The following is a 12,053-nucleotide window of genomic DNA, read 5'->3' as shown; positions in this document are numbered from 1 at the left end:
CTCAACTCCCTCAAGCTCACCAGGTCCCTCACAGAGAAGATCATTGCTCAGGACGCACATGGTGAAATAGCCCAAAGTGCAGTCACTGAGCAAGGACGAATTATATCTAGAGATAGGCAACAACATCAACGAAACTGTCTCGAAGACCTGATAAACATCCTGCCTGCAACCACAGTGAGAAAAATCCTCACTGCACAGGAAACGGGAGCCTCTAACTGGCTAACGTCACTGCCCATCAGAGCGAAGGGCTTCAGCCTCAACAAACAAGAATTTGTCGACGCCATTGCTCTGAGGTACGGCTGGCCGATGGAAGGACTCCCCAGTACTTGTGTGTGTGGCTCCCCAAATGACGTCAACCACACCATGACGTGCAAAAAGGGGGGATTCGTATGTATCAGGCACGATGAGGTGAGAGATCTGACCGCCAGCATGCTCAGGGAGGTGTGCCACGATGTCTCCACTGAACCGACCCTCCTGCCGCTAGACGGCGAGCACCTGCGCTACAGAACAGCCAACACCACCAACGAGGCTCGAGTCGACGTCAGTGCACGAGGGTTCTGGACAAGGGGACAGAAAGCATTCATGGACATACGGATCTTTGACCCGATGGCCGCCTGTCACCACGAACTCTCCCTGGAGGCCGCCCACCGCAAGAATGAGCAGGAGAAGATCCGAGCGTATGGGGAGAGAATCCAACACGTTGACCAGGGCAGCTTCACACCTCTGGTCTTCACCACATCTGGCGGGATGGGCTCCAAGGCTCAGTGCTTCTACTCAAGACTAGCCGACCTAATGGCAGAAAAGAAGCACCAGCCAAGGAGCCATGTCGTCGCATGGATGAGGTGCCGTCTCTCATTCTCCCTCCTCAGATCTGCCCTCCTGTGTCTCAGGGGGACAAGGCATTCCACTCTCATACCTGCAGACTTAGGAGGCCTCGACTGTGAGGCTACAGTGGTGGAGAGTGGCATAAGAGTAGATAGAGTAGAGGTAGAATGAATTTATAGTTAACAACTAATGTTTATATTATAGAGTATTAGATATGGTTGGATGCCACAGTCATTAGCGGGAGCTGGGGCTAATGACCTCCAAGTAATGGAGCCCCTAATTGACACATCAATAAACATGGGTTGGAGGTATTTGTAGTATTGGTAGTTGTTAATGTAGTAGTAGTAGTAGTAGTAGTAGTAGTACTGTTGGCAGGTGATAGTGTAGTAGTAGTAGTAGTAGTAGTAGTAGTAGTAGTAGTAGTAGTAGTAGTAGTAGTAGTATTGGTAGCTGTTAATGTAGTAGTAGTAGTAGTAGTAGTAGTAGTACTGTTGGCAGGCGTTAGTGTAGTAGAAGTAGTAGTAGTAGTGGTGGTAGTAGTAGTAGTAGTAGTAGTAGTAGAAGTAGTAGTAGTAGTAGTAATAGTAGTAGTAGTTCTTAAGTTCATAAGTTTATTGTCGTACTTTTGAACTGCATACAATTTATAATGAATACATTTAGTGACGCATTAATCCCCCGATTGGTAGCAGTAGTACTAGTAGTAGTAGTAGAAGTAGTATTAATAGTGGTACCTGCTGCAGTAGTAGTAGTGGTAGTGGTAGTAGTAATAGTAGTAGTGGTAGTAGTAGTAGTATCGGTAGAAGTATTATTATTAGTATTACTACAGTGATGTCAATCCTTTGGTTTACCTTCAGCTGTACCAGTGCGCCCACGGAACACACAGTAGAATCACCACGTGAATAAGATGTCAGCAGCCTGCATGAACCTGCTGCTGACAGACAAGACTCCCGAGTCTTTTCTTCCTTGCTTTTATTTATCGTTTTTTTTTTTTTTCATTGTATAATCCCATGAAGGCTCTTTTTGCTCTTTCCTATTTCTAGCATAAGACATTTTTTTTAGCAATTAATTGTTGTTTCAAACACATCACAGTGCTTTTATGATGGAAAACTGATCATATATCTTGTCTAAGCTCTACTGTTAAGTTCTCTGTGAAAAGAGCAAAATAAAAAGTTAGTGTGTTTACATTTTCGTTTCACTTTCCAACCATTCTGCCTGTCTGCGTTGCAAGGAGAGGCGGCACACGTCTCCGTGAGGGCGAGGCACGCAGGCCGCCGCGCCACGCACACCAGCCCCTGGAAGTTGTGTCCCATTGCCCAAAATGTTTCGTAAAAAAGAAAAGAAAAAGGTATTATTTTATTCCTTCATCATTAGGCTCTAGAGCAGGGCTTCCCAACCTGGGGCACATGTACCCCCAGTGGTACACGTGCACGTTTGTGGGGTACATTGGGTGTCAGACAATAACCACTGCTGTGCAATGCTTGGTCTTGTAACCTACAGTCACATTGCACATTGTCGTGTTTTTTTCTCAATTTCCTCATTTTAGTAAACAAAAGTTTTATCTAGATTCTGTCAAGAGTAGGGTGAATGCCACTTGGTTTTCACTATCATGGAGCTTCCCGTGGCCGCAATCTGTGCTGGGCCTGAAGGGATCAGCGGGCAGGGGACGTGTATCCAGACTCGAGACTGGCGGGTGTCCTACTGACACTCACGGCTAGTGAAGGTGTCATGCCGGTGCTCGCCACCACCACTGTTGCCGTAGCTTTGTTGCAAGTGTTACATAAAAATTTTACTACACATACAAGAATAACAAATGAAAAAGACAAGAATATCCAAGATTAATATTAAAAAAAAATATCTTTAATGTCATATGAATACCAGGCTTGGGTCCAAGTTGGTAGTACGTCCTCGGACTGGAGCACAGCACAGAGTGTGAAGGAAAGCTTGATGTGAAGGCAGTGTGGGCAGACGCACCACTACGCAAAGCAAGGACAGGTTGGTGGGAGGGTGAGTGGAGGGCGAAGGAGCGCAGGGTGAGGCATGGAGTGAAATCCAGCTACGTTCTTCCAACGTTATTCTCACATTGACAACGGAAGCACCGCTGCGCTAGTTTGCTTCACGGCCAAAGTTAAATGACTCTCTCTCTCTCTCTCTCTCTCTCTCTCTCTCTCTCTCTCTCTCTCTCTCTCTCTCTCTCTCCACTGGTTTGTTATGCAAAATCAAGCTGTTAACGACAAGAAAAAAAGTGGTAGTGGAAATGGTAATTTTACTGCTGCTGCTGCTGCTGCTGCTGTTACCACCACCACCACCACTCCGACCTAATATTACTACTACTACTACTACTACTACAACTACTACTTCTTCCCATTTCAAGTGCCAATTTGCTAGGGCAGGCTCCTGTCATTAGCTCTGACCTTCATGCTGTACCTATTCAGCAATATACCCTTGTTAATGATGATATAGAGATATGCACTGTTATGTTGAAATTTCCTGCTAACTTTACATTTTGTGTTACATAAAGGCCACAGTAAGCACATTGCGGTGGAAGAATTCACACACGCACTTTACATGGCATACTATCTCAGGACCTTTTTAGAAATAATAACACAGTGCTACTCGGCGACTTAACATTAATCTTCCAGAGTTTTCTTCCCATCAACCAACTAACCACTTTTTATTTTATGCAAAACGTTTAGACACTTTCCTCGCACATCTCGCCCTGCTAGGTTTGCTGATCATCCTGACTTAGGTCATCCCTCACTCCTCGACCACATCTGGACTAACTCCACTCCACTGTGTACCTCTGCAATCATGCTCTGCCAATTACCTGACCATCTCCCCATTTTCTTACATATTGCACTAATGCCTGACCCTTGCACAAAGCGTAAAACAGTCTTCAAGACCTGTAACAGACTCCTACATATCTTGTTTGCCACTAATTTATCTGCAATAGGCTGGAATGTTTTACTCAATTCTGATGACATAAATGTAAACTTCAATCATTTCATTGGAACATCAAATAAGCTGTATGACATATTTCCCTAAAGTAACTAAATTTGTGACACCAAAAGACTGCACAATAGACTGGGAATGCTAAACTCGATTAAATATGAAAGTAATTATTTAAGATATCTAAATTAGGAACCATTAATCACAACACTTGCAACTTGTACCGTAACCATCATACGCGATTAATTAGACCACCAAAGTATAATTACTATGTAAATATTTCACTAACTTTAAAAACTTAAATAAATAAATTATCAGAGAGATGAATTTTCTTTACTTCTTTTTCAGCTTCAGCCCCAAACATCATTTTTACTATAGCAAAGCATGCTGGAAGAATGAGAGATTCAGCATTTATATGGGGCTTCATAGTTTTAGCAATTAATTCTGGTACTAAATAGCTTGCTTTTTGAGCCTTCTTTGCTACTTTAACTTATTTTCTCAAAATTACACTTATGTTGTTTGTTGTCATTTAAGAGTCTCTTGAAATAATCCAGAGGTTTATCAGAAAGGTAACTGTGTTTTGTAGTTAAATGTCTCTTCATTTTACTAAGAACCATGGCTTCATTCGATAGTTCAGTACCACACACAACATATTTTGGCTTAGGACCAAGTTCATTGTCCCACCATGCGAACCCTAGTGCTAGGTGGTTGTTCTGATATGAGCAATGTGGCTTATTTTTGCTAGCAACTGCCATTGTCTTCATTAGGTCTACACTTGGGACAGCAGAATTAGGCTCATCATCAACCATCACTTCACTTCCACTAGCCTCCTCATCACATTTACACTTCTTTATGATGAATTTATCCATTTTTCTCAGGTTTTGAAAAAATATGAATATGACAACCAAAAGAGTAACTTCATCCAGTCACAGTCAAGGCCACACTGACACACACTGGGGAGTGGGGAGTGGCTGGGAGCAGGCTGCTTACAGACACATACTGGACACATGCTTGATCAGTCTGTCATTCGCAGTACAAGTATTATTCTCGCTGATCAATGTGAGGAATTCTCAAAACCTAGCAAAATTATATCATTTTCACGGCAAGGAGATAATGGCGGCACATTAGTGTGCCGCGGCACACACACTTTGGGAATCACTGGTCTAGACACATTTTTTTTTTTTTTTTTATATATTGGAAGGACACTGGCCAAGGCCAACAAAAATCCAATAAAAAAGAAAAAAAAATGCCCACTGAGATGCTGATCCCTGAACAAGGTCTGAAGAGATAGTAAAAAAATTGAAGGATAAGTGTCTTGAAACCTCCATCTTAAAGGAATTCAAGTCATAGGAAAGTGGAAATACAGAAGCAGGCAGGAAGTTGCAGAGTTTACCAGAGAAAGGGATGAATGAAATACTATTAGTAGGCAAATCGAGATGTCATCTGATATTGAAAAAAGTGTCTGTGAACTTGTAAAAGAAGAAGGAATGTATACCTTATAAGTAGTTGAGTCAACTCAACCAGGAGGAGGCAGTACACACCTGTCGAAACGATAATTACTCCCAGTGAGGTCTAAAGCACTGTTCAAGGGGTGCTGTGAACTTATCATTAAACCCAGCTGTGACCTCACTGAACGTTTCCCTTTGTGTCTCACAACACAAGGGGGCAGTCACAGCCTGCCCTCTAAAGACAACTCTCTTCCTCCACACAAAACTACAAGCACCTAATAACACACACGCCCTTCACTCAAAAATTTTAAAATCATGGCGACTCCTACACCAGCCTCGGAGTCCCCATCTGGGGAGGGGACCATAAATATCCCCAGGTCGGACTGCCTTTCCGTCGACGACCCTAAGTGTCTTGACACCCCCCTCAACTTTTTCTTCATTAACTTCTGCAACATTCGCGGTCTAAGATCTAATTTTCAATCTGTAGAACACCACTTCTCCTGTTCTAAACCTCATCTTCTTTTCCTCACTGAAACTCAGGTGTCTGAGGCAACTGACAGTAGCCCCTTTTCTGTTCCCTCCTACTTTCTCTATCCTCATTTTCGATCCAAAGCTGGATGCTGCGTTTATGTGCGCAATGACTTAACCTGCTCTCGTGCCCACGCTCTTGAATCTTCCAAGTTTTCCACCATCTGGCTACGACTACAGAGTCATTCTCATACTAAATTTATCTGTGCTGTATACCTCTCTCCTAACTCCTCTGACTATAAGAAATTCTTTGACTACTTAACTTCCAAAGTGGAGCACATTCTGACCCTCTTCCCTTTTGCAGAGATCTCCATTCTTGGAGACTTCAATGTTCACCACCAGCTTTGGCTTTCCTCTCCCTCCATTGACCATCCTGGTGAACTAGCCTACAACTTTGCTATCCTCCATGACCTAGAGCAATTGGTGCAACACCCTACTCGTATTCCTGACCGTCTTGGAGATACGCCCAACATTCTTGACCTTTTCCTGACCTCTAATCCTTCTGCTTATGCTGTCACCCTTTCTTCTCCGTTGGGCTCCTCCAATCACAATCTCATATCTTTATCTTGTCCTATCACTCCAATCCCTCCTCAGGATCCCCCTAAGCGAAGGTGCCTCTGGCGTTTTGCCTCTGCTAGTTGGGGGGACCTGAGGAGGTATTTTGCTGATTTTCCTTGGAATGACTACTGCTTCCGTGTCAGAGACCCGTCTTTGTGTGCTGAGCGCATAACAGAGGTAATAGTGTCTGGCATGGAGGCGTACATTCCTCACTCTTTTTCTCGTCCTAAACCTTCTAAACCTTGGTTTAACACAGCTTGTTCTCGTGCTATACATGATAGAGAGGTGGCCCACAAACGGTACTTAAGCCTTCCATCACCAGAATCTCATGCACTTTATATTTCTGCCCGGAACCATGCAAAGTCTGTTCTCCAACTAGCCAAAAACTCCTTCATTAACAGAAAATGTCAAAACCTTTCAAGATCTAACTCCCCTCATGATTTCTGGCATCTAGCCAAAAATATCTCCAATAACTTTGCTTCTTCTTCTTTCCCTCCTCTACTTCAACCAGATGGCACCACTGCTATCACATCTATTTCTAAAGCTGAACTCTTTGCTCAAACCTTTGCTAAAAACTCTACCTTGGACGATTCTGGGCTTGTTCCTCCCTCTCCTCCACCCTCTGACTACTTCATGCCACGTATTAAAATTCTTCGTAATGATGTTTTCCATGCCCTCGCTGGTCTAAACCGTCGGAAGGCTTATGGACCTGATGGGGTCCCTCCTATTGTTCTCCGAAACTGTGCCTCCGTGCTTGCACCTTGCCTAGTCAAACTCTTTCAGCTCTGTCTGTCAACATCTACCTTTCCTTCTTGCTGGAAGTTTGCCTACATTCAACCTGTTCCTAAAAAGGGTGACCGCTCTAATCCCTCAAACTACCGTCCTATTGCTTTAATTTCCTGCTTATCTAAAGTTTTTTAATCTATCCTCAACAGGAAGATTCTTAAACATCTATCACTTCACAACCTTCTATCTGATCGCCAGTATGGGTTCCGTCAAGGCTGGTGATCTTCTGGCTTTCCTTACTGAGTCTTGGTCATCCTCTTTTAGAGACTTTGGTGAAACTTTTGCTGTTGCCTTGGACATATCAAAAGCCTTTGATAGAGTCTGGCACAAAGCTTTGATTTCAAAACTACCCTCCTACGGTTTCTATCCTTCTCTCTGTAACTTCATCTCAAGTTTCCTTTCTGACCGTTCTATTGCTGCTGTGGTAGACGGTCACTGTTCTTCTCCTAAATCTATTAACAGTGGTGTTCCTCAGAGTTCTGTCCTGTCACCCACTCTCTTCTTATTATTCATTAATGATCTTCTAAACCAAACTTCTTGTCCTATCCACTCCTATGTTGATGATACCACCCTGCACTTTTCCATGTCTTTTCATAGACGTCCAACCCTTCAGGAGGTAAATATATCACACAGGGAAGCCACAGAACGCCTGACTTCTGATCTTTCTAAAATTTCTGATTGGGGCAGAGCAAACTTGGTATTGTTCAATGCCTCAAAAACTCAATTCCTCCATCTATCAACTCGACACAATCTTCCAGACAACTATCCCCTCTTCTTCAATGACACTCAACTGTCCCCCTCTTCTACACTGAACATCCTCGGTCTGTCCTTTACTTATAATCTGAACTGGAAACTTCACATCTCATCTCTAGCTAAAACAGCTTCTATGAAGTTAGGTGTTCTGAGACGTCTCCGCCAGTTTTTCTCACCCCCGCAGCTGCTAACTCTGTACAAGGGCCTTATCCGTCCATGTATGGAGTATGCTTCACATGTCTGGGGGGATTCCACTCATACTGCTCTTCTAGACAGGGTGGAATCAAAAGCTTTTCCTCTCATCAACTCCTCTCCTCTAACTGACTGTCTTCAACCCCTCTCTCACCGCCGCAATGTTGCATATCTAGCTGTCTTCTACCGCTATTTTCATGCCAACTGCTCTTCTGATCTTGCTAACTGCATGCCTCCCCTCCTTCCGCGGCCTCGCTGCACAAGACTTTCTTCTTTCTCTCACCCCTATTCTGTCCACCTCTCTAATGCAAGAGTTAACCAGTATTCTCAATCACTCATCCCTTTCTCTGGTAAACTCTGGAACTCCCTGCCTTCTTCTGTATTTCCACCTTCCTATGACTTGAATTCCTTCAAGAGGGAGGTTTCAAGACACTTATCCACCAATTTTTTACCACTGCTTAGACCCTTTTATGGGACTGGCATTTCAGTGGGCATTTTTTTTTATTAGATTTTTGTTGCCCTTGGCCAGTATCCTTCCTACATAAAAAAAAAAAAAAAAAAAACTGATATTGGAGGAAAAGCATGAGGTTTATTGCTGGCAATAAAATAGCAGAACAGATTTTATGCTGCAAAGAACTAATGCAAACCACAGGACAAGATATATTTTCTACAGTGAGTGACTATTTGCAGATGGTTGATTTGACACGGAAATCACGAGTAGGGATTTGCACAGATGGTGCTCCTTCAATGGTAGGATCAGTGAAAGGTTTTGTATCATTAGAGAAAAAAGAAAATCCCACTTTTTTGCACCATGAAGCTCTTGTTACTAAAACACTGGGATGCAAATTCAAATCTGTTCTTGATGACACTGTAAAAATGGTAAACTTTATCAAGAGCAGACCAGTTAAGTCACACTTGTTTTCCCTGCTTTGTGAAGAAATGGGGGCTCCTCATGTAGCCCTTATCTTGCACACAGAAGTTAGATGGTTATCAAAAGGCAGGTGCTTTCTTGAGTACAGGAAGTGAAGGAAGAAATGCTCACATTCTTTACTCCTGAAGGAAAACTTGAATTTTGTGAATTACTGCTGATGAAACTTGGTGTGTCAAATTATGTTACTTAGCAGATATTTTTGAATATCTGAACAATGGCAGTACTACCATGCAAGGGAGACTGGAAAATCTGTTATCTTCAGATAAAATGAAGGCTGTGGCAGAAAAAATTAGGCTCTGGAATGTTAAAATGAAAGATGGTAACTTGGACATGTTTCCAAAAAACTGCTGCTACAAAAAACAGACATTGTTCCACTAATATGTGAGCACCCTGAAAGCCTAGAAAAGAACATTGAAAAGTATTTTCCAAATATAACTGTTGAAAGTTATGATTGGCTGAGAAATCCATTCATTCATGATCCATCAAACTCACAACAACTTAGTGAGGAAGAGGAGCTAACAGACATCCGTAATGACCACACTCTGAAACTTAAGTACAAGGAAGTGTCACTTGAAACTTTCTGGACTGATATTGGGAAAGAATTCCCACACTTAGCGAAAAAAGCTTAAAAAATTCTTCTCCAGTTTTCACCCCCGTATTTGTGTGAACTGGGGTTCTCAACCCTCATTAACATAAAAAGTAAGAAAAGGTCAAGACTGCTAAGCGTTGGAGAAGAAATGAGGGTGTGCCTGTCTGGTGTTCCTCCTAATATACTGCAGATATGCAAATCCAGTCAACCTCATGTGTCTCACTCATAAGGTAAGTGTGCATTATTATTAATGAAATTTACATGTAGCATTTTAAAAGGAAATGATAAGTCTAAGACTATATATATATATATATATATATATATATATATATATATATATATATATATATATATATATATATATATATATATATATATATATATATATATATATACCAAAGGGCAGGTGTGCCACCAAAATATTAGTTGTTTCTTAGTGTGCTGTCATATTAAATAGTTTGAAAACCACTGGTCTAGGCCTTCCTGAACAATTGAAAGTATAAAAGAGTATGCACAGAATGCTGTTCAATAACTAACAGGAGTGGTAGTGTGGCAGAAGCAGCCTTTAAGCAGTTGTTTCAATAAAAACATTGTGTGAAACAGTCCAGACAACCTGAGGCACTATGAACCTGAAAGGCAGTGCTCAGCCCATCTTGCAGCCAAATGCTTTTTACCAGCACAACAACATGGCCCTAGTGACCCAGATTATCTACACCCACTTATATGAGAGGAATCCAGGGAGATGGAGGAGAGGGAGAAGAGAAAGGAAGTAGTTCATGAGTGAAATATATAAAATGTTTTTTTGTCCATATGTAAGCTGAGCTTCTTCGTTGTATCAAAACTACTGAGCCATAAGCATTTGATGACGAACATTTTATTATGAGGCACATTTTATTTGCGAGACATATAAAGGATACTATGAGGGTGTTGTTCTCTGGTGCCCCGTCAGGGAGGGCGTCACGGTGCCATGCCAGTGTGACTCCGGCTGTCACCACGCAAACTTTGGAAGATTGTGATCTGCATTTGTTGTTGTGCCCTTGAAAATGGCAGCTTTCGTCTCCACAACAGTATTTCCCCTCTTGGTGAGTGCTGATGTATCTTATTTCTTAGTATATGACAATTTCAAATGCCGGCCGTGAGGAATAGCGCATGACTGCCGCATGGCTGGTTAAGTTACGTTAGGTAATGCTAGGTTAGGTTAAGTGTCCTTAAGGGGGTCCAGGGGGGAGCAAAGCCCCCAGTTAGGTTAGGTAATGATAAGTTACATTAGTGTTCTTAAGGGGCTCTAGGGGGGACAAACCCCCCCCCAGTTAGGTTAGGTTACTGTCTTTGAGGGGGTCGAGTGGGATGAACCTCCCTGGTTAGGTTAGGTAATACTAGGTTAGGTTATTGTCCTTAAGGGGGTCCAGGAGAGCAAACCCCTCAAGTTAGGTTAGATAATGATAGGTTACTGTCCTTAAGGGGCTCCAGGGGGATGAATCCCCTGGTTAAGTTAGATAATGCTGGGTTAGGTTAGTGTCCTTAAGGGAGTCCAAGGGGGTGAACCCCCATTGGTTAGGTTAGGTAATGCTAGGTTAAGTTAGTGTTCTTAAGGGGATCCGAGGGGAGGAGGGTGAAGCCGCCCCATCAGCTGGGTTAGAAATTTCCCCCCTTGTTTACATGGCGTATCATCCTCAGACTTTTTCAAGAATGTCCAAATTTACCCTAATTTGTGCACTAGTGTCGACGTAGGGTCCCCGGCTGGCTGGGCTGTGTCCAGCAGGTCTGACTTGCCAGTTGTGTATTTTCCTTGCAGGGTTACCAGGTCAGACAAGGATACTATGTGTGCTCTCTCTCTCTCTCTCTCTCTCTCTCTCTCTCTCTCTCTCTCTCTCTCTCTCTCTCTCTCTCTCTCTCTGTGTGTGTGTGTGTGTGTGTGTGTGTGTGTGTGTGTGTGTATTTATGTAGTTGTATTGTACAGGGCACGAGCCAAAGCTCATTTTGTCCTGTCTCCATACTCATATTTATCCAGTTTCTCTTTAAACATGTGTACACTGTTTGCCACAACCACTTCTTCCTTCAAATTATTCCAGATTTCAATAGTTCTATACGGGAAGCTGTATTTCGTGATGTCGCTTGAACATCCACTCTTCTTTATTTTCTTTCCGGGCCCCCTCATCTGTCTCTCTCCCTCCTCCATCTGTGGTACCAAGTCATTTCTGTCCATTCTTTATATATTGTTTACATTGTACACTGTTCTGTTTATATATTGTTTACATTTGTACACTGTTCTCAGGTCTCCTTTTCCTCTTCTTTCCTGTAGTATTGGTAATCCCATCTCTTCAAGTCTTTCTTCATAGCTTAAGTCTTTCAATTCTGGCACCATCTTTGTTGCTATCCTTTGCATTCTTTTCAGTTTCCATATATATATATTTTTTCCAAGTGGAGCCCAAACTACTGCTGACTTGGTCATATTTTGCTTATGATTTCCTCCATCATTTCTTTATCTAAAATTATT

General features: G+C 42.5%; 1 protein-coding gene across 1 annotated transcript in view; it reads left to right on the top strand.

The window, feature by feature from the left end:
- LOC135109015 (uncharacterized) overlaps positions 1 to 2,363 on the top strand; it is a 3,790-nt gene extending 1,427 nt beyond the window's left edge. The window contains exon 2 of the mRNA XM_064019993.1: positions 1,680 to 2,363. Within this exon, the coding sequence (XP_063876063.1) occupies positions 1,680 to 1,711 (32 nt within the window). The 3' untranslated portion in view covers positions 1,712 to 2,363. The remainder of the gene's footprint in view (positions 1 to 1,679) is intronic.
- The last annotated feature ends 9,690 nt before the right edge of the window (positions 2,364 to 12,053 follow it).

This window comes from Scylla paramamosain, chromosome 18, assembly GCF_035594125.1.
Source record: "Scylla paramamosain isolate STU-SP2022 chromosome 18, ASM3559412v1, whole genome shotgun sequence".
Taxonomy (NCBI): domain Eukaryota; kingdom Metazoa; phylum Arthropoda; class Malacostraca; order Decapoda; family Portunidae; genus Scylla; species Scylla paramamosain.
Note: the sequence above shows the minus strand (reverse complement) of the source record. Positions and strands in the feature narration are given on the sequence as shown.